The following is a 24,497-nucleotide window of genomic DNA, read 5'->3' on the forward strand; positions in this document are numbered from 1 at the left end:
TAAATAATAAATTATTATTTTTTTGATAATTTTAATTTTGAATGCATTAAAAAATAATTATTTTAATATTTAAAATAGTTAGAAATATAATTAATGAATAAAGAAATGAGTTTTTACAAAATAAAAATAAAAAAGTAATAAATTAAAAATGTTTAGTTTAAAATTATTTTTTTAAGAGTGAAGAAAATAAGAAATTAAACCCTACAACAACATAAAAGTTGAATCTATAAACATAAATTAGTATTTATTTTTATTATTATTGATGATGTAATCATGTTAATTTCAAGTAAACAATAAAGGACATAATTATAAAAAAATCAAAGTCAATTAGTATTAATTAATAGTGGACACACAAATAATATTGAAGTGTCTACCCTAAATGCAAAATCCTAAAAAAAACTAATGCAAATGCTACACTTAATGCTTAAAAATGAGAAGAAGAAAAATGCAAAAATAAATAAGTATAGAAAATAAAAACAGCAATAATAAAATAAAAATAAAAAACAAAAATAAATAAATAATGGCAGAAAAAAATAATAACTAAAAACATATAAGATATAAAATAAAGGCAAAACAAAATAAGATAAATATACAATATATAAAAAAAATAAAATTCAAACAAGATAAAGATAAGAGATATAAGACTATACTTATTTATTTTTACATTTTTCTTCTTCTCATTTTTAAGCATTACTTGTAGCAATTGCATTAGTTTTTTTTTTAGGATTTTTCATTTAGGGTAGACAGAAACTTCAATATTAATACTAATTGACTTTGATTTTTTTATAATTACGTCATGTATTTTTTACTTGAAATTAACATGATTACATCATCAATAATAATAAAAATAAATACTAATTTATGTTTATAGATTCAACTTTTATGTAGAATTTAATTTTTTATTTTCTTCATTCTTAAAAAAAAAATTTAAACTAAATTTTTTTAATTTATTACTTTTTAATTTTTATTTTGTAAAAACTCATTTCTTTATTCTTTAATTATATTTCTAACTATTTTAAACATTAAAAATACTTATTTTTTAATATATTCAAAATTAAAATTATAAAAAAAAAATATTATTTATTTATTTTTGAAATGGTGCTAGATAGGGAAATAAAAAAATAAAAGGGTGCTAGATAGGGAAATAAAAACAAAAGGATGCTAGATAGGGAAATAAAAACAAAAGGATGCTAGATAGGGAAATAAAAGTGTAAATGGTGTTAGATAGAGAATTGAGCCCATTTAATTCTGCTCTTTGATTTTTTTTAAGTATATGTTTTATAAAATGTCATCCAAATTACAATTAATCATGTTGTGTAAGTTATGTGTTTTTGATATTCACACATTTGTTTACCTAGCTTATTAATTAGTTTGGATTAACTTTTTTTTTTAATTTTAATTTTGAATAAGAGGAACAAAATAAATATAAAGTTAATTTTATAAAATAGAATAAATAATTAAATTTGAGTAAATTTATAGGGATCACAACTAGATCTATTTACAGTTGATTTTAGATCACTTTGTTATTTATTCCATTAAATTTGAATTTTCAATATATATTTTGAAATTTTAATATGTATTTTGGAATGTGAGAATATATTAATTCATTTTAAAATATTTTAAAATATATGTTGTTGAATGTATTTTTTTATCCAAAATACATTCTAAAATGTATTAATATTAATATATTTTGGATTGAACATCCCATAATATATTTCTGAAATATATATCCGAAAATGTATTTATGAATTTAGAAATGTATTTTAGGATGTGTATACTCGAATTGCACATATTCTCAAATGCATTTTTGAATTTGAAATTATTTTAAAAATGTGTATTTCTAGATGTAGTATCTGAATGTATTTCATCCCGTCAAAGAAAGTACATGTTTAAAAAATAGAGGAGACCCTTTAATGAAAATCTGAAAAACATATAAAAAAGAGTCAGAAGAACTTGACCCATGCAAATACAAGTACAATTTAAAATTAGAATACTTCATCCATGCAAATACATGCATAATTCAAAATTAGAAGAAAACTATATACAGGAGGTTATGGTAACATTAAAGGAAGAATTAATAATAAATGTGATTTTCAATTTAACAAGTGTAGTGGTTGTTGTTCACCTAAAATATGTTTAGAATGATGTTATGATTGTGTTTAGTTAGGTTAATAAATTATGAGTATATTTGGTAAGATTAATAAATTAGTTAATAATTTGTTTGACTAAATTTTAAGTTAATTTAACCAATACAAATGGTTTGATAAAGTAATTTATTTTTGGAACTTATAAGTTACTTTAATTAGTATATAGTTTATAACTTATTTAATTTTCTTCAATTATCATCGTTTTATATTTTAATATATCCTCTTCTTATCTTAATTTCTTTAGTTATTATTACTTATTTTTAATTTTATAAAAACAATAAACTAGTGTATTATTTTTAGTATTTGTTGAGTTTTTATTTTATTTTTTTTATTTTTTTTATCTAATTTAAATAAATTATTTTTAATAATACAAAATTAAAATAACTAATATTTATATAAAAATTACTTATATTGAAAATTGAAAAAATGTGAAAGTAGTTTAAATTGATAAATAAAAAATAAATATATAAAAATTATATTAGATTAGTACCTATTAGATTAACTAGTTTAGATCAAATAAATTATTCAGATAAAAAATATACATTTTAAAAATTATAAAAGTATTAATTTTTAATATAAAAATAGTTATTTTAAAATATATAAAATTATTACATAATAAATAATATATGTTTGTCTAAAAATAAAAATAATTTGTTTTAAAAAAATCTTATTATTTTTGTAAGCAACTCAACTTTAAAAATAAATAAAAAATATTATTCTACTTCAGTTTTTGATTTTTCATTTAAATATAAATTATTTAATTATGATGCAATAAGCAAAAGTTACAATCATTTCGGATATAAAGAAAATAAAAATAGCATAATTTTCAAATCATTTTGTGAAAAAGTAAGATTTATTTTATTGAGATGACGAGGTCCCGTAGTGTGCTACCAAATACCAAGATGATGAGGTCTTTTAGTATACTATTCGAATGTTTGAGATCTCGAAGTCCTGTAGTATATTATTAATAAATGTATAATCATAGTTGAATATTCATAGGGTAAAAGACATTAAAATGGAAGGAATAAGCACAATTATCATCAAGGAACACGCCAAAACACTTTAACTCAAGTTGCACATGAAGAAAACAAGGAATATGCATAGAATTGTGCAAAAAAGTGCAAAGAAGAAGACAAACAAGGAAGGATTTGCCCAATGTATGGATAAGAGCTCTAACAAAATGAAAAATATCAAAACAATGGTCGCATCTTCATCCATCGAGTGAATTGAGGTCAAAACACATGAAGTTTCAAACCCTGAGTAAATCACAAAGGGTTGAGCGTATCAAGTACTTCACCATGAAAAAAGCCCAAATTTGCTCAGGAATGGCTTAAGCCTAAAAGAACCAAAGTTGGAACTTGGAAGATTTAACTTGGATCTGAAGTTAATCTAACCTTAACTTATAACCAATATTTGGAAGAGATTGGAAGGATTTGAGGCTAATCCATGATGAATCTCTGACTTTGGAATCCTAGGAAGCCCAAATATTGAAGATTAAAGCTAAAAAGAATTGATTAAGGATGAAGAAAGCCAACCCGCTGAGCAGATTGTCAATCCCCGTGATCCCTATGAAGTCCAATTCTAAAATCTATAAATAGGGACTTTGGATTAACATCCAAACACATTGAGAGGTCTTGAGAAATCGAGAGAAACCCCATTGAGGGGGTAGTGAAAGATACCTAGAGGTATCAAGAATTAGGGTTAGAAAGTTCAAGTGAGATCCTCAAAGAGGCTTAAATAGGGATGTTCTGTTGATTCAAACTTAGAGAGGCTGAACCGTCAAAATCCAATCAGGCTAAGTAGGTTAGAGTTTTAAAAGAAGTGAAGATCAATCTCTAGAGAAGGGAGCCTTGAAGGCATGTTGGCCACAACATCAAAGGATCTTGTTGTTGTAATTTACCTTCTCATCATGCGTTTTACCGTAAGATTTCATTATGAGTTGCTAAATATGCTTTGTTTGGATTGGATGACACTGTGCTATTTCTGGAGTTATTGTTGTTTGTAGAATCATGTTTCTCTTTTGTATTAAACTTTCTTGGGTCTGGTAGTGTGCTTAATACTCAACGGTGAGGATCGACCGTGGATTGTCCATAGGAAATGAATGAGACCAAAAGATGATTTCATATTTATGAACCCTATTCAGCCAACCATGTGACTCAATGGTCGTAGAGCGCAGGAGTGAGACCATAGTGAATTGTTCCATATTGCAGATGTAAGATCATAATAGTGACTTACTGCTTTAGATAACCTTGCCCGAGGAATCAATTTATGGATTTTGAATAAAGCATTGCATATATGAATATCAATAACAAAGGAAAGACACATGGTTATTCCAATTCCAACATCTATACTATATTAATATTTCTTTGCTTTCGTGATTGATCTAACACTTCACCTCTCGATCTAAATATTAATTAGTATATTGTTATTATTATTACTATCACTATTATTATTATTATTATTATTATTATCATCATCATATACGCAAACCATCTCCAATTCACATTTCACTTCATTATAAAAGATAAAATATACTTTGATATAATTAATTTCCTATGGATACGACAACCCTTGGTTGTACTACAATTGTCTTGGTCCTCTTGTCTAATAAAAGAGTAGTACTAATCTAAGCTTAATTAATTTACACCAAATCTCTGACATCTTGTCAGTTATTAACACAAATCACTCATCAACTACCCGAGTGCCCAAAATGTCAAGGTCTAACTCAGCATCCCAAAATCTAGACAACAAAATCATGATTAATTGTACTTGGACCTACTCAAATCTGACCTAGTTATCCACATATAGGAGAAATAGCATCACCATAAGTAGGTGAAGACCAAAGGTGAGAAGGTAATAAATTTTTTACTTTATTATATACTCACTACTCAAATCGAGAACTGACTTGAACATCGAAATATATTCACAAATACCCCTATCGAGGACTTGAAAATCGAGAAGACCCCATATCCTAAATAACTAGAAGAGTGCGTAAAATAGAAATCCAACCCTATAGAAATATTAAATAAAAAAAATATGATTTATAAGATTTTCTACAAAGAAAGAGCTAATATTTGTATGTTAAAAGATAACAAAAAAATCTCAAATTTTGAAAGAAAAAAGTCATATTGTAAAAGAAAAAAAAAATCTAGAATATAAAATGCTATTTAAGATTTTAAATAAAATTTTAATTGAAAATGACAAAAAAAAAGATAGTAAAATGAAAAAAAAAAATAGTGGAATGTTATCTTACACTAAAAGGATGCACTAGAATCCGAGAGTGGCAACGCAGCTTGAAAAGTTTGGCCTAAACGGAATACAATAATGATTTTGGTAGCCTTTTTTTTCCTACCAAAACTTGATAAGTTCTTTGAGTATTGGAAATCACTGTATTATGTTAACTTTGATATTTATTTTAATGTTAATTTTGAGATTTATTTTAATTGATACTACTATAAAATATATGGTTTTGTTCTTGAACGGGTTAAGACCAATAGAATGATTCAACTTCTCTTTGGTTAACCGGTCAAGTCTTCCTTCCTTCCTCTCAAGACGGACTTCACTCTCCTTTCGCAACTCTACTTCACGTCCTCCTAAAGTTTAGATTGGGATGATACCTGTAAAAGGCACTCCGACGCTTAAGTGAGAATTCAGTATTTGACACTCAACGCTATTAATATTGTATGATGACGTACCTAATTCTTGGAATTTGTGCTATTTATATTATTATCATGGGCCTTCTGTTATTAGGACGGATTAAAGGGTTGAGTTATGCTTAGGAACACATTACCTAGTGTTTGATCGCTCATTAGGTTCATTAATCCTACTTAGGCGTAATGGTCTTTATGGTGTCGGTCGACTTGTTGAGTCATGGTCTCGGTCGTACGGATCCTACCGGTACACTAGACTCGGATGGTACCTATAAAAGGTACTCCTACGCTCAAGAGAGAATTTGGTATTCAACACTCGACGCTGTTAATATTGTATGATGACCTAATTCTTAGAATTTGTGCTATTTATATTACTATCATGGACCATCTATTATTGGGTTAGATTAAGGGATTGAGTTATGCTTAGGAATGCATTACCTAGTATTTTATCGCTAATCACTACAAAAACGTGTATAATGCGACAGTTATTTTTGTAAAAACTGGCGTTTTTAACCGCCACATTATACGTCTGTAGCGGTACCGTGTACCGCCAAAATTCTTGCCGCCACAAAGTTTAATGTGACGGTCAATTAAGAACCGTTGTAGCAGACGCCATATTATGCATTGTATAAAGTGGTGGTTTTAAGCGTGTAATTTACATTAGTTATAAATGTCGTAATTTTCAAACTGGTAAACCAATTCCAACGTAAATTGTGGCAGTTATAAACGCCACTTAATACAATATAGTATGGCGTTTATGATAACCTTTATGACTGTCATAATTCAAATATTAAATATTTAATTTTATTTTTAATATTTATAATAATTTATTTAATTTTTTTTAATTTAATTTCATATTATAATTAAATTTCATATTACAATTAAATTTCATATTATTATTTAATTTCATATTATAATTAAATTTCATATTATAATTAAATTTCAATACACAATTAAGTTTCATAATATAATTAAATTATAATATAAATTAATTTCATAATATAATTAAAATTGAGAAATATAATAATCAAAATATGACTTCATTTATTCAAAGAACAAAGTTGAAAATGTCAAACTAATCCAAACAACAAGTAAATTAAATTGTCAAAATATAAATTGTTTCACTTTCTAAACATATTACAACTAAATTCTCAATCCTAATTAATCTTCCTGCCTCCACTTGATCTTATATTCTGGTTGGTGATGGGAGCACCACTGCCAAGATCCTGTGCGTGGAATAAGTTAGAATATATTTAAAATTAATTAACAATTTTTAAAAATAAATGAAAACAATATTATAATAAAAACACACAATAATTGAAATCAGTGTCTGAAAAACACAACAAAATCAAATATAAACAACTCCAATACAATAATGTATACTAACAATTGATGAAAAGCACTTTAAAGACACTATCTGGATGGGGTAATGTGGCAAGATTAGACCCCTGCATGATAATCAAATAGACTAAAATTATAAGAATCAATGAAAAATATAGGTAACAATTTTCCTGGAGATTGTACTAACCGATCCATCGAGCTTGCTAGAAAGTACTGTTCATCAAACTGAAGTGACACCAAACTAGTGTCAAACCCACAATAAATTACATAAAATAATAAAAAATCAACCATATTCAATTGAAGATACATGTCAAGTAGATAATTTAACAGGGAAAAAGGATAACTAACGAAGATATAGACGAAGGCATCCTAATTGTATGAGAAGCATATATGTCACCTTTGAGGTGCAATTAGGGTGAAACATAAGCACGTCAACTATAGACAAAGCAGCAGCAGGGGCTAGCAAAATGTGGACCAACTAAGGTTTTGCAGTGGTGGCAGCAGCATCCCAAAGCTAAGGTTTTGCAGTGGTGACAGTAGCGTCCCAAAGCTAGGGTTTCACAGGGGTTGCAACGGCGTCCCAAAGTTAGGGTTTCACGGTGGCACAGGATTTGCGACAGGCCAGACCTGCAACTCGCAACAAGTGCGCACAGTAGGCGGTGTGACGTGCAGTGGTGTGGGTCGCAACGTTGTCCAGGTGGCTTTCTCGTAGTAGGGTTGTGTGCAGCCAGTGTGGCGAAGTACGCCAGTGCGGCGGCGGATTGCGTTTCGCGACAAACAGGTGCAGGTGCTTGCAGTGAGCGAGACGACACGGAGGTGCAATGTGATGGCAGTGACGAAAGACGCAAGGTGATGAATGCAACTTCTTCCAAAGTTGTCAATGGTGAAGTCAACTTCTTTGTTATCAAATTGGAAAAAAAATTAGACAAAGTGTAGCGTGGAGTGATGACTTTCTGTCACAAATACTTGAGGACTTGACTTATGAATAAAAATTTCAAAAATTATGTTAAAATTATATTGTACTCAAATAGAACATTTTTTATATAATGGAACAACAATGCAACCATGTAGCCTTGCACTCTCTTCTTTGTTCTACACCTTTTCTTGTCTTAACACTACAAAAAAAGAATCAATATTATCTATAGATTTTTACCCACATATCTGAGTTCGTAGGTAAATTCAACATTACCTACGGACATTACCCACAAATTTTGAATTTGTAGGTAAATTCAGCATTAACTACCAACTATTACCCACAGATCTTATTACCTACCAATTTTTACCTACGGATATTTATTACCTACCAACTATTATTCACGAATCTCTATTACCTACGAACTATCACCCACGAATCTCTATTACCTACCAACTATTATCATAATATTTATATACATAATATTAAAAATATTATTATAATATGAAGAATTATAAAATCATAATTAATATTCAAAAATAATAATAACCATAACTAATAAGTATACATATTATTAATATTATAAATTAATAATATTTAATAATATTAATAATATTTAATAATATTAATAATACTTAATCATATTTAGAATATTTAATATATTAAAATTATTTAATAATATTAAACAATATTACTAATATTTATTAATATTAATAATAATAATGATATTAAATATATGAATATTGTTATTAATTTTTATTTTATTAATTATATTAATATTGATAATCATACTAATAAGTATAATAATAATCAAAACATGACAACAAAACTTGACTGACGTAATGGTTAAAGCTTCTATGGACATTCCTAAAGGGACTTGGCTTTGAGTCTCACCTGCTAGTTGAATGTCGGTGGAACGTCACTAAGCCATCATGAAGAACCAATAATTAGAGACATCATAGACGACATAAGTGAAGATGGAGATAACTGCTACTTTGATTTGGACATAATTTCAGCATTACAATCTGAAAAAGTTGGATGGGAAGGAAACGACCTCGTTTTTGTGTATGAGATGAAACAACCCATACTACAGGCAAAGTTATCGGTTATGCGACATACCATTAGAGAAATGGACTCAAGCATATGATGGGGGAAAGAGGTATATGGTCATAGGACCAAAAATCTAGCAGAATTTCGTGCTTAAGGGAGCTCGTTCCTTGCTGATTTCTGCTTTGGTTAAGACAACTTTCGAAAAAACAAAAACATGGTTTGTTGAACAAGTCTTCAAAATAGACACCATGTTACGCGCAGATCATTATTATTCAGAAGATATCACAACCTTACTTAGAAAAGATCAACAAGATTCGGCTATGTGTTTTGTGGAAAGGTTTAATGCAGAAAATTCTGAATTTGATGTCCAAGAATTAGTCACCCCCCAACATGGTCGGCGACCTCAATCATATACAATTAGATTAAATGATTGATGGTGTGATTGTGGCTACTTCCAAACTCTTCGACGTTCCTAACGTCATGTTATTGTCGTTTGTTCCTCTTGTCATTTACAAATGATGACATTCATTGATCCAGTTTACAACCTCCACACGATTAGAAAGGCATATCAAGTTGAATTCCACCCCGTTCGAAACACGGATTATTGGTCTACTTATACTGGGCTAAATTTCATACCAGAACCCCACATGCAACGTAAAAACTCGGGACGACCAATTACAACTCGTTTGCATAATGAAATGAATCAATCAATTTAGAACAAGACAAAAAAATGTTCTTACTGTCGCAATGAAGGTCAAAACAAAGGAAATTGTTCATTTAGAGAGTAGAGTCATCCTTTGTAATGTTGTTCTCATCAAATATTTTAATATCATCTTCTTTTAATGACTTATATTCAATAATTTAATTTATTTTTAATACATTTATTTTACATAAATACATGTATATTATTACTTTTTACATATTATATAATTTATACTTTCATATATTATATAATCTAAAAATTTATACATAAATTATATCACATTTTTATAAGTGTATTTTTAACTTTAACAATATTTAAAAACTACTAAATATTTTTAATTTATCAAACAAATCATTTTTAACCCAATTTATTTAAAATTATTGTAAAAAATATTCATTTTAATTATTCAACTTTATATATCATTTTCTTAAATAAAACAAAATTAAATTTTGGTATTATTTATAAAATACTTTTTTAATTATATATTTTTATTTTTAAAAATATTAATTATCATTTGTTTAAAAAAAATAAAATCAAGTGAACTTGCCAATTGAATTGTCAACTTTAATTGAGATAAAATACACTGAAGTTGTCAATCCAGTATTCAATTTTATTTAAAACTGAAGTTGTTAATCCGATTGTCAACTTTAATTAAAAAGACAAGTATACCAGAATTAATGAATTTAATTTATGTTGTCTACATCATTGACAACTTTGACAAATAAATGTTCATTCCTGTAATTTTTTTTGAATCTGCCCATTTACGTAAATCTAAAAAAAAACTACATCATTTTGGTAAAATTCCCAAAACTTTCCCAGTCTTCGCTCAAGGAATTAGCAGTATTACCAAAACAAAGCATAACAACAAAAGCCTATATAAGCTATGGAAGGCATGTAGCAAATGCACAACAGGATATGCATTACAACATGAAGCAAGGTGTAGGAAAAGGGAGATAACTGAGGTGTTGAACCAGTTCTTGTAAGCCAAACACATGTATTTGAATGCAAACCATCACAGTTCTTTATCTCTGTGTGTTGTTAATTGAAATCAAATATATCTTTGTATCAGAACAAATAGTTCCTTTGATAATTACTTAGTGGAAGATTTTTCTGATTGGAAAGAGATTTGTGTAGAGGTATTGGAAAGTCTCACATTGTTCCTCTTCAAAATTAAGTATAAGAAATTAATTAAAAATATAAGTTACTTAAAATGATTATTTTCTTGTCTCTATTTTTTTTCTTTTATTTACATTTTTCTTTTTTTCAAACAATATAATATAACTCCATTCTTTTTCATGTATTTCAAAAAAAAAAAACTTTAAATAAACACAATATAACTTAAAAATAAATTAGTCTAAATATACAATATATTCTAATTGAATATATTAGTAAAACAACTTAAATTTAAGGTGAGCAAACTTTAAGATAAAAAAATTGAAAGAAATTAATTTTATATGATAGCAACATGTTAATTAAAGTTTATTATGGAAAAAATAATATTAATTTATAGCTTAATTAATATAAATGCCTTAAAGCCTTTTTGTTTTTCTTTCTTTTATTATTCTTTCTTTTTCCTTCTTCTTTATTTAAATTATATTAGTTGTAAAATATATCATGTGAACTAAATGTGTGCAAATGTGCAATTTCATACTTGTAGGAATGAATAGAATGGTCTGATTTTTTAAATTAAATTTTGTTTTGGGGAATGATGAACAACTAACTGATGAGATTTCGTTCATCGAGGTCCAAATAATATATAAACCCAATAACAAAACTCTATAAATAGAGGATTAAGGCAAGAGGTAAGTAAGGGTAAATTTGATCTGATGAATATAAAACTATTTGTGACTTTGGCATTGGAGCGTCTTGCAGGTACACACCCATTCGTGAGGAGAAGAAGTCGAGAGTCCTACCTGGAGAGAAGCCGAGAGCCCAAACTAAAGAGAAGCCCAAAACCTGAAGATCAGTGAAAGAAGGTGGTCTTGTCAACTTTCTTGAGTGTTCTCAATCCTTATTGTAAGAACGATTATCAAAATAAGATATAGTGTGATGCTATAAATTGTAAATTATGTATAAGCGAATGAAAAATTGTTGCAAGCATTATTATATATCTTTTAGTTGTATAATTATTTGTATAATAAGCTTATTCTAATTTGTATAAATGAGGTCTGTGTGCAAACAAAAAGTATTTCAAAAAAACATATATGTTTTGTTATTTTGTTTTATATCCATCATAGTTTATGTTTCTAAACTAAGAGTTTTAAAATAGATAAGATAGAGTTATTTGGGTTTAGCTTGAAATATATATATATATATTCTCGTTTACAAAAAAAAATGAATCTTAACTAATGAGATAAATTTATTTTTTTCCAATGTCAAATATAAAAAAAAATTATAATTGTATAAATATCAAATGAGAGTATAAATAGTAATTTGATAAAAGTCAAATAATTATAAAAAAATTTTAAAATATCAAATATATCTAGAAATAAGTTATGAAACTAAAGACTAAAGAAAAATTAGTCTAAATTTTTAGGTTACCTAATAAATTAAACGTGATTTAGTAATTTAAAACAGAAATAAGAACGATATGAAGACATGGAAGATGTGTACAAATTCATCTTCGTTCCCATATTCAATTTAAAAAATTAATACACATACTTTCTTAATCAATGCGACAATTCTCCAAATCGAGACAATTTGAACAATAACAACAAGAATGAATTCATTTGTCGTGTAAATAATGATAAATAAGTTTTATTTTCTCAATTTTTAAAATTTATTTTATTACAATAAAAACATATATTTTAGTGTTATTGTTTTAAATTTTCCCATATTACATTCAATTAACATAAATAATTTGAGTAGTTAACTAAAATTATAAAATAAAATTACAACATTGTATTAAGCTATTTTAAAAAAGTTCAAATGAATAAAATTTCAAAAAATTAAAACTAACTAGAAAAAAAAAACAAGTAAATATAAAATATTTTTAAAAATTTAAAATTAAAAAGAATATATTACAAATATTGAAAATAGAGAAATCCTAAGTACTAAAGTCGTGACAAAGAGGGGTTTTATACCACGAATATAATGAAACTAAAAAAATGAATTTTCAAAACTAAAATGGTATTTTAAAGTCGTGTTTTTGCCTATACATATTTTTTTTTAAATATATCTTTCTTATAAATTTTAAATAGAATTACACTATTTTTATAAATTTCACACAATTAATGAAAATATAGATACACAATTTTTGAAATATGTAATAAAAATATTTCTCATCTAAACACACAGGACTCTATTTTCACGTAATATACTAAATAGTATAGTACATAAATTTCATGATTTAAAAAACAGGGGCATTATTGGAAATATATATTTTTAAGGGGTTAAAATGTGATTAGGGATAAAAATGGTTTCTCCAACCCCGGGGCCTCCATCTTGTTCCTTTTTCAGTTCTCAGACGCATACACTCACAAAACGAAAGATGTCTCTGAAGAAGATGTTGACTGCAGCGATCAATCAGGGAGTGCCGGAAGCACGAGCAAGGATCTTCGGCCACCAATTGAATCCCTCTGGCCAGAAATCTCCGCACAAGGTTCTCCGCATGAAGCTGTTCGGTGAAAAAGTGGCTCAGTGGTACCCTCACGACATAAATAAAGACGACCCTCTTGTCATGGCCCGTCAAGAACAAGAGTATTCCCTCTCACACACTGTCTCATTTTGTTATTCGTTGTAATTTGCTTGCACGCGCCCGCACGGGAATGCCCACCATCTGTTTGTGTTTATGCCTCTGTGATGGTGTTCTTTTGTTTTGGTTTTTTCTCGAGTTTCCTGTGGTTTTTTAGCGTATGAGAATTTATGGGGTTTTCTTATCTTTGATTAATGAATGGAATGGCATGATCACGTTTTTTTTTTTTCTGTGGAGGGGTTTGGGTTTGGAGTTTTGTCATTCTGTCCTTCGTTTAATCGAGAAGATGTGAATATGTTTGTTCATCAAAACTCCGTTTGCACGATTGGCGTGTGTGGACGGCATTATCAATGTTGGTTGTTCTGCATTTGGTATGAATTCCAAGATTTGTTGACACATGAGGAATGCTTGCAACTACTTTTATTATTAGCTGAAATTGATTAAGAAGTACAAAGCTATGTAGGTTTCGCACTTTAGTTAATGAGTCTTCACTTATTGTGATTTGTAACTTCTTTTACTAACAATGAAAACTCTGTTAGAAGAAGGGATGAGTTAAAGAGTGTCTTGTCAGCACCCCTCTTCTCTGAATACTATTAGTCTATTGTTTTGTTGGTGGAATTTTTTCCACTCTGAAGGTGAAATTTTACCCATTAAAATTTTGTCCATTTTGTATATATTTTGTCACACCTGTCTACTGTATGCCTTTGAACTTTATTTACAGCTTTTCAACATCAAAATGTAGAAAGAGCAGGTCTGATGCAATCTATGTTCTGTTTTATAAGTTAGAAATAAACTTTATAATGAAGATGGTGGGTGATGACTGTCTGTTAAGTTTGGGTTAGTAGAACAGTATTTCTTTCTGATGTGAAAACTTGGATATTTAAATTAGGAGATGTGAATTTTTTTATTTTCACTGTGAATATGACTATGTTGTCTGGCATCAAGTGGTACATTATGTCAGTAGAGGGATGTCCTTATGTTACAGTCAGAATCTTTGGTAACTTCACAAGTTATCTTACATTGACTTCCACTGATTCAACATCATTTGTTATGTTGTTCTTGCAAGACGTTTATCCAAGCTTGAAATGTTGAAGCGGCGAGGAAAAGGACCACCAAAGAAGGGCCAAGGAAGGCGTGCTGCCAAACGCAACAAATAGATTATACTTTCACCAGTCTCTTGAATCATATTTTGGACACTCTTTTGAGTTAAAGACAATTAGTTGTTCATGTGATAACACTTTGAATTTAACTTTTGTTATCAGAATGTTAATCCAAGCATTTGAGAGTTGAAACCTTGCAATCTGAAATGCAACCATAAGATTACAAAGTAGTAGTTTTCATATTGATTTTGATATTATATCCTATCTCATCTTTATCACATTTTATAAGTTTTGAGAAATTAACTAGAAACTTCTTGTACCACTTTTTACAACTTAATCTATTAATACATTTTTAAGTAATTTCTAAAATAAATTTGTCAGTATAATTTAACTAAAATAATACATAAAAATAATAAATTGCAAAGAAATAAAGAAAGTAATAAATATATTATATTATAGTTTAATGTTTAGTTATAAAGTTTTTTATTTAATTATTATTATTATTACTACTACTACTAGCAAAAACTCATGTGTCTATTTGTCCACATTTTTTATTTTTATTATTAACATTTCCAAAGTCATAATATTACTACAACAATATAGAAAAAAATATTCAATATTTTATATTTATTAATAATTCTCAATTTAATGGAACAAATAAATAAAAGAAAATGAAAGAATGAACAATTTGATAAAGAGGAATAAAGAGTGAACATGTCAAGAAGAGAGTTTGAGCACCGCCCCCAAGCAATGACTTTAAAGGTATAGTTGCGAAAGGCGGGACAACATGTTATCATTACAAATCCAAGTTATGAAGACCCAATCTTTCGTAATAGTCCTTCCTCCATAATGCACGAACCTCTTCCCTACCTCGCGCGAGAAAGGTTGCTTCAAAAATCATATACTCAAAATTCTATTGGTGAATTTGGAGAAGTTTCAACGTCACATATGTGATGAAAAGAATAGGTGATCCGTGAAGAAGGATGTAATTGGAGTGAAGAAGAATAAGTTGTTTTGCTCATCATTCACATCTCCGTCCAAATCGTCCACGTGAGACATTCGAAGATGGTCGTCGGCCAAATGTTGTTGACAAAGATTACAATCACAGATTGAGTCATCGGTGAAGAAACAGTTGTCATTCATTCATATTTTTTTTCAAAGAAAGATTAAGAAACCAAATGATAAGAAGGAAGGAAGAACAACTATGATTTCTAAGAGATATGGAGATATGGAGAAAAAATTGCTCCATGTCGTACAAAACGTTTAATAATCTGCTCCACATTCAAAATTTAAAATTTAAAATTGGTAATTGCTTTTTACAAAATGATAGAATATTAGTTTTAAAAATAAAAAAGAAAGATAGCTTCCAATTAATTATAAGAATAATTATTTATTTATTAAATGCTTTAAAAATAATGAAATGACTAAAATGTCCAAGATAAAACAATAAAATAAATATTAATATAAGGGTAAAATTGATAAACACCAAAAGAGCAATTAAAGAGGATATGGAGACATGGGGAAAAAAATACAAAACTTGTAATAAACTACTCCACATTCAAAATTTAAAATTGGTAACTACTTTTTACAAAATAATAGAATATTAGTTTTAAAAATAAAAAAGAAAAACAGTTTCCAATTAATTATAAGAATAATTAGTTATTTATTAGATGATGTTCTTGCCAGATGGGCAAGCTCCGCTTCTAATCGGTCTCCTCTTGGCTACGTATGGCACGTACCTTGAGTCCGTTCTCTTCTCGGCCGAGATTTCGTTGACTCGCAAGGGTCGAGCTCGAATGCTTTCCTTGGGCATAGGTTGCCTTAAATGCGACCTGTTGTTCTTTCTGACTACGTCCTCCTCTGCTTCGATGTGAGCAACGCAACAAATCGTTCTCGTATCTCAGAAAATGTCTTCGCCGGATTTCTGACCGACGAATCGCTGAACGGTCCCATCGCAATCCCTCTGCCTTACGTTGAAAAGGTCATACAACTTAGGAGGCTTGACCTGGTTGACAAAGAACTCTAAACAATCTAGAGAACTAAGTGAAAGAGGTGATGTAACCGTCGGGAAGCCCATTGAATCATTGTAGGGTTGTACATGTAAAAGTACTCATGAACATCTTACAGCGGATGACCATTGTAGGGTTGTACCTTTTTTGTTAACTGGATGGGCAAGCTTTGCTTCTAATATGCCTCCTCTTGGTGCACTGGAACAACGCTCCGCTGAGACAGAGGGGGCTCTACTGTTGATCACACTCCGATGATCAAGTCAGTGAGAGCATACAAAATAATGATCAGTTTTAGTCTTTAGTACTCAAAGAACATACCTTTACCGGGGTCTCAAGCCCCCTTTTATAGTTATTCCTCTAATAGCTTTCACTCACAAGAATATAATCTCTACTGAAAGCATAAAATAATAACATAAAACCACCTGCTCACATGCACCTTTCATGTTTGGGTGCTAACAACAGTAAAATATTTTGTCCACGAGCACCTTTAGTCACAGTGCTAATAACATAAGAGAATCTTGTACACCTTTATTTTCGGGTGCTCTCGACTTATTTAACAGGTTTATATATATATATAAAGCTGTTGTATATGTATATATATGTATATATATAACAACTATGTGTATATTCACATATATTCTATTCTAACAGCTTAATATATATCGACATGTATATTTAACTAACAGCTTTATATTAATATATGACCAAACTTATTATTTTTCATCGGGCTTACTAACGAAACTAGGTCAAGCCCATGACCTGTCCTTTGGGTCAAAAAACCAAGCTGACCATACCCAGATGTTTGGATCGAGGTCTCGAGCACACAAGCACTTACAAATGCTTAAAAAAATAATAAAATGATTGAAATGTCCAAGATAAAACAGTAAAATAAATATTAATATAAGGATAAAATTGATAAACACCAAAAGAGCAGTTAAAGAGGAGAAGAGGAGAATCCCCTTTATATATAATATAGATTTAAATTTGTTGACTATTAAACTACTTAATTTATATATTCAAATTACTTAATCTAAAAAATAAAATTGATTATATTGATGTTACTTAAATTTTAAACGTATATTTACTTTTTTATTTTATAAATTATTATTATTATTATTATTTTCTTCAAATTCTTCTTCATCCTTGTGTAAAAGCCACCCGTCTTAAACATAGAAAAAAAATTCTATTATATTTTATAAAACGGAATCCGTCTTTTATTATATTTTATATTTTATATTTTTAAAATAATAAAAAAATATAACTTATCTTCGCATATTTAATTTTCTCTATCGCATTTGTACGTAAAAAGGAAAGTTAGAAAAACTAATGGCTTTTGTTTTCAGACTATTTGGGACCGGTACTTTATAATCTTTTTAAATGCCCATATTTCTTTTGTTTGGAATTTTGATTTGAAACTGAGGAGCATGAATATTAGTTTTTGGCAGTGGTGGATTGCACGTGGAGGCAAGACTTAAGGGATTGGAAGTTTGAGTTATGTAATTGATTAAAGAATTAATGATTTAATATTAGCTTAGGATAAAATGGTGAAGTTAGTGTTTTCTCAAAATCGAGTTTTGAATAAGCAATCTCAAAGTATTTTGTTGGTATTATGTTGTTGGTTTTGAATTTTTAAATTTAGAATAGATAGATAATCTTTTTTGGAAACTTTGTTTTGAAAGAGGGTTACTTGCTTTAACTCAAAACGCCTATAATTTGCATCCCACCGCCGTCGTCGAAACAATTCTCTTATGCTATGTTTGGATTAGGGAGTGAATTTGAGGGCGTGGATTTGAGATGATTTGAAATGAAAGTATAAATAAAGTTAGAGTGTTTGGATTAAGATAAATAGAGTGAAAAATGTAGGAAAATTTGATGAAAATTTGTGAATGATGTGATGAGTGTAATTGAAATTATATTTTTTTAATTGATAAAAATGTAAGTTTATAAATTTACTATTATATTTAAAAATTATTAAATATGTAAACATGAGATATTTTTTGTAAATTTTAGTTAATTAAAATTTTATAAATACATATTTTTTATAAAATCAAATCAAAATCAAAATTATTTTTTATTACTGTTAATATTATTTAATAAATTTATTTTAATTATTATAAAAAATGTAATTTATATTTATTTTTATTAATATTGTTTATAATTTATTTTTATTATTATTATTTTTTTAAATGTAATGTAAAAAATAAATTTTAAAAATGTAAACAAAATTAAAATAAATTGTAAATTAAAATAAATAAATAAATTATTATAAATTTTAATATATAAAAAGTTAAATTTTAAAATGATAATAAATTAATTTAAATTTTAATATCAAATAAAGTACTTTATTTCAATATTTAATTAAAATAAAACATTAACATTTATTTTACAAAATGTAATTATTAATAAAAGTAAATTATATTATAAAAGATTAATCTATTAAAAATAGTTTTTTTTTTCAACTTTCTTCGCATATCTTCGCTGTTTTAAACAGAAAGTTTAAGCAAGATTCTTTCTCGATTAACGTGTTTATTCTTTTTGAATTTCACGCTTTCCTCACAATTCTTACTAAATAGTATTTTCGCGTGTTTCTATCTGCAGAAACAAACAGTACCTTAAAGGCACAGAGGAAAATAGTCAAAACCCTGTTTTAAAAAAATTTATGAAGGTATTTATGTCATTTTTATTTAAGTGATATAGTTCACGTAACAAAATAATCTAGTGCAGGAAGTAAAAGCCAAAACTAAATTAGATAATGCTCCTAGAAATTCTTGTAGGGTCAAGTTTATTCTTTGTGCATTCTTCCATATATTTGGGATTTCGGTCTTCCGTTTTGGGTTTTCGGTAGAAGTACCTCTAATTATATTTCGACACTTAAGTTAATTATAGATTAGAGTAATGAGTATGTAGTAAAGTAAAAAATTTATTACCCTTTTACTTTAGGTGTTCACCTTTTTATGGTGATAATATTATTGGTCATCTATATTGTACGAATAACTAGACTATGTCCAAGTACTATTAATCATGATTTGTAAGTTGTTTACTATGTGATTCTTGTTAATTGCGTTTATGAGACATTTGTCGTGTATGTTGTCAAGATGTTGGGATGTTGAGTTGGACCTCAGCATCTCAGACACTCCAATGCAAAACATCAATATCTTGGACACTCGGGTAGTACACTACAAGATCTCGTCATCTCGACACTTAATGCAAAACTAGCTTGTCTTGGCTTCTTCTTTGTTGTAGTTTTGTATGTTGCGGAAGAATGGACTTGACAGTGACATCAATGGCTGAATTGATGTGTGGAGAAGATGAAATGAAGAGGAGAGATAAAGGCTTAGAAGAGGTGTGACCAACTTCTGAGAAGATTCAAGCTAAACACTAATAGAAGTGCAAACTTGAGAGTGAAAATTTGAAGACAAATGAGCTAGCAACTTGGACAACATTTCATTATCAATTCAAATATGTTTTATAAGGGGACTAACACTTGTATTTAAAGTGTTATGGACAGCCAATGTGCAAGCTTTAACTTTAAAAACTATTCAAATGGTCTATAGTTGCATTGGGTCCAAGGAGACCCAATTGTAACTCTAGCTAGACTCTTTCTTTTTCTATTTGCACCCTATTTTAATTGGCCCAATACATGGCTCATGAAAATTGGCCAAAAACATGACCTAAGATAATTGTTGAAATACAAGTCCAAAATAAAGCCTATACTACTTTGTACAAATTTATAAGACTAGAAAATTTGGAAGAAAAGTTAAAAATTAGTTCTCCATAAAAATAGAGTTTTCTGAACTCCTTCTTCTTCCATTCTTCTAGCCATGACTCTATTTAAAGGCCCAATATGTGTCCTTCCGAATGGTCCTTCATCAGATCCTCCTTCTTGAAAAAGGATATATCCTCAAATCCAATTCTTCAATATTGTCAGCACCATATTTAAAATAATGCCTTTGAACATCTACTCTCATTTGAGGCCAATAGAACTTTCCTCATGGATCAAATATCAATTTACAATACACATCAAACAAACATGAGATAATTTTATTTATTGAAAGAAAATTAAAAGAAAAGAAAATAGAACAAAAATAAGGTCATTTATTTTTATAAAATTTTTGAAAAAAAAACATAAGACATTTTTCAAAACTATTTTTGTTTATTTTATGTTGTTTACTGCCCAAGCTAGGCAACAACATCACAAAGTGTTGTTTTTGAGATTTTTGTGAAGAAGAATGAGCATTATATAATTGAAAAAAAAGTTCAAAGTATTGCAATCCCCCTTTAAGGAATCTTTCTCAACTATGCTATAAAATATTCTTTTCTTCTTTGTTGGTTTCCTCTTCTTCTTCCTCTTCAATCAAACATTCATTTGTATTTTCTATGGAGGAACAATTTATATCTATATCTGGTTCAACTACAGGAAAAGACTTTTCTATTTTTATTTCCCTTTCATCCTCTTGTGACCCTTCATACCTGGATTTGGAGGAGTAACATTCCCTCTTAAAATCTCTCCTGGAATATGATGTATTAAGATAGTCTTATTTAAAGGTAGTTCTTCTTGTAATTCGTTTTTCTATCCTAACACATTGTTGAACTATTTCATTCAAATCTTTATTGTAACTATAGCTAGACTTTTTCCTTTTCTATTTACACCCTATTTTAATTGACCCAATACATGACTCATGAAAATTGGCCTAAAACATGGCCCAAGATAATGGCAGAAATACAAGCCCAAAATAAAGCCTATACTACTTTGTACAAATTTATAAGACTAGGAAATTTGGAAGAAAAGTTAAAAATTAATTCTCCATAAAATTATATTTTTTTTAACTCCTTCTTTTTCTTCTATTCTTCTGGCCATGATTCTAGTTAAAGGCTCAATATGTGTCCTTCCAGATGGTCCTCCATCGGACACTCTGTAGCATCTACGAGATTTCATCATTTAGATACTAAATAGTACACTATAAAACCTCATCATCTTAGTACTTGACAATACACTATAGACCTCGTCATCTCAATACTTGACAATACTATGAAATCTCATAATCTCAATATTCAGTAATACAAATAAGTTATAAAAAAATATTTTTAAAATGAATTTAAATTTTTTATGATATTTGTAGATTGTTTTCATGAACTCTTCACACTTAACACCCAATATCCTGCATCTCAATCTCCAAAGTTATCAAGTTCATTTAATTGCTAATGTTGTTCGATATAACATATTTAAATTATATTTTTAATCCAAAATTTTATATCATATACCACATCACATATTTAATTTTAATTATATCAGAACATAATATTTTTACTAATATTGTTTAACATACCAATTTATTTAAATTATAATCTTAATTAAAACATTTATATCAAAACATTATTTCTAACTGTTAATATTGTTTAATGTATCATATATTAAATTATAATCTTATTAAAAAATATTATCAAAATATATTATTTTTAACTGTTAACTGTGCTCAACACATCTTATTAGTTTAAACTATAATCCTAATATTAAATGTTAATATTCTTCAACGTATGGTGATAAGATTGATATTTGATAGATTCGGTTTATCACAACAAGACTCATGACTAAATATTATAAATAAACCCTCTACAAAGGAAAGTACGCTTTCATCAAATACATTATTATATATTCTTATATAGAATACTTACTTATCGTAGAAAAATCTTTTGCAAGTTAACTCCCGAACGAACACAAAGGGGTGAGTACGAGAAGAGGAAGAAGGAGCGAACGAACACCAATGAGTAAATACGAGAAGGAAGGCGAAAGAGGAGCGACCGAGGGATGAAAAACAATTGTTCCAACCAAAAATAGGTATTATCTACGCCCTATTAATCTAAACAAGTATATATATATATATATATTATGCAAATTAAGAGAACTTTCATGGTAATTTTTTTTCTAGGTGTCAAGACTAAAAGAATTAATAAAAAAATTTACCAATGTTATCATTTGCAAATAGCACAAGTAATTCTCAGTGACCCCTGCATCATTTATGAAAACAATTAGTAAAAATTTAAAGGATAAAATATTAATAATTGACGACTTATTAATGAACTTATTCCTTAATATAAAGGGCAAAATATATTTGTTTTTCTCCATATGAAGACAGTTGGTGATTTATGTTTGGGCTTCAGCATTCTTATTTCTTGTTGGATTAATTAAATTGGGATTCATGAATCCATAGATATCATGTTTCCCCTCGTTAATACAAACTCCAGAAAAAACCTACACATATAATTAGTTAAAGCATAATCCAAAACTGAATGACTGATATATTTAGGTCATGGTTTCGAGTTGCAAGAACTAACACATCAACCATGTATATGTATAAAACAAAACCTTTGTTGGGTTTGTACCTATAACTTGAACAATATCTAAAAATTACGTAAAATATATGAAATGTAGGTTAATCGTTATGTATTATTGAACTAATAAAAAATGGATGTTTTTTGCAAACTGTCCAACCAATTGGACAATTCAAGATTCAATACAAGTATTGTTAATACAATCTTCACTACTTTGTGTATAAACTTTAGTCTGACGCACGAAAATTTGAAAAGTATTACATAAATAAATGTATTAAACCTCAAAAAGAAAACTAAGAATCTCATGAACTTAAGTCTAATAAAATTTGGGTTGCTTAATATTTAAGTATGAACTTTCTAAAATAGAACAATATTTGTCAATAGTCAACCGCAGACCCAATACCAACACAAATCTTTCCTAAAATATATCCAATCCAATATAAATTAATGAATTTAAACTTAACAATTCCGTATTTGAACACGTCAATCCCAAATTCAAAGTGTTAAATCAATAACATAGACAACTCATAACATATCTCAAGCAAATAATCAACAATCCCATTTACAATAATACTATATAAATCAGATTAAACTTCATAATAGTTTATCCTTAAAAACAATGTTTGAAATCTAAGTAATAAGATTTTTTTTTAAAACCTTTCACAACTACATACTTACAAGTTTGCCACCAAATCAATCAAAATCATAAATTAACTAATAGGATTGAACGTAAATTATTAAGATATATAATCAAGATATTGATAATAAATACAACATTCGACAAAGTAGAGTATGGAGATGCAATGAAGAAATGGAGAAAGGGTTTTGAAGCAATGAAGCAACAAAGTAGACTATTTGTAATTTGTTCAACTTCTTTCTTCGACAATAGATTCCCAGTTAGATTTTCTTTCTACGTCAACAGATTCTCAATTAAATAAAGTGTAAAATAGTTAAAGTTATAATATATTCATATCTATTTAATTAAATTTATTCTATTTTTTATTTACTTTTATTTTGTTCTTAGAAAAATAAAAACTTAAGATAAAAGTGACATGTTTAAGTATAAACTAAAAATTTGTCATTTTTAATTTTATTTCAAAAAATCAGTTTATATTATTTTCAAAAAATGTTAGATATACATTAATATATTCTTTTGTAATTATTATATTTCATAAAACATATTTTAAAGGAATAAAATTTATATTAATATAGTTTTAAAATTATTTAAACTTTTCTCGGTGCATGTAGGTTTTTTTTTCTACATAAATTATTTGAAATTCCTTCTTATTTGTATATTTAATGAATGAATTTAGTTTTAATAAAATAATTTTTTTTACTTATATTAATTAAATAAAAAAGTTCAAATAATGTATATTATAAGAAAAATACTCACAAGACTCATATATTATTATTCTGTAATAACAATGATTTTTTTAAACAAATTCCTTTTGTTATAAAATGTTATCATTTTGTCCCCATTTTGTTATTTTTACTATATATCCACTTAGTAAATTAATAAAAATGTGTACAAAATTAAAATTATGATTGCAAAATGCGTGA

The 24,497-nt window shown here is 27.8% G+C and overlaps 1 protein-coding gene and 1 long non-coding RNA gene across 2 annotated transcripts; one reads left to right on the top strand and one right to left on the bottom strand.

Moving 5' to 3' along the window:
* Positions 1–6,821: 6,821 nt before the first annotated feature.
* Positions 6,822–7,580, bottom strand: LOC137818874 (uncharacterized). Its single transcript, XR_016516441.1, has 3 exons — positions 7,326–7,580; positions 7,185–7,245; positions 6,822–7,023 (listed from the first exon to the last, which is right to left on the bottom strand). It is a non-coding gene; the product is annotated as an uncharacterized LOC137818874 (long non-coding RNA).
* Positions 7,581–13,220: 5,640 nt separating this feature from the next.
* Positions 13,221–14,828, top strand: LOC137819049 (37S ribosomal protein S27). The gene is made up of 2 exons (XM_068622772.2): positions 13,221–13,503; positions 14,565–14,828. The coding sequence occupies exons 1-2, from the start codon at positions 13,295–13,297 to the stop codon at positions 14,653–14,655; spliced, it is 300 nt and encodes a 99-aa protein (XP_068478873.2). The 5' UTR covers positions 13,221–13,294; the 3' UTR covers positions 14,656–14,828.
* Positions 14,829–24,497: the final 9,669 nt, after the last annotated feature.

The sequence above is a fragment of the Phaseolus vulgaris genome, chromosome 10, assembly GCF_051622355.1.
Source record: "Phaseolus vulgaris cultivar YP4 chromosome 10, ASM5162235v1, whole genome shotgun sequence".
Lineage (NCBI taxonomy): Eukaryota > Viridiplantae > Streptophyta > Magnoliopsida > Fabales > Fabaceae > Phaseolus > Phaseolus vulgaris.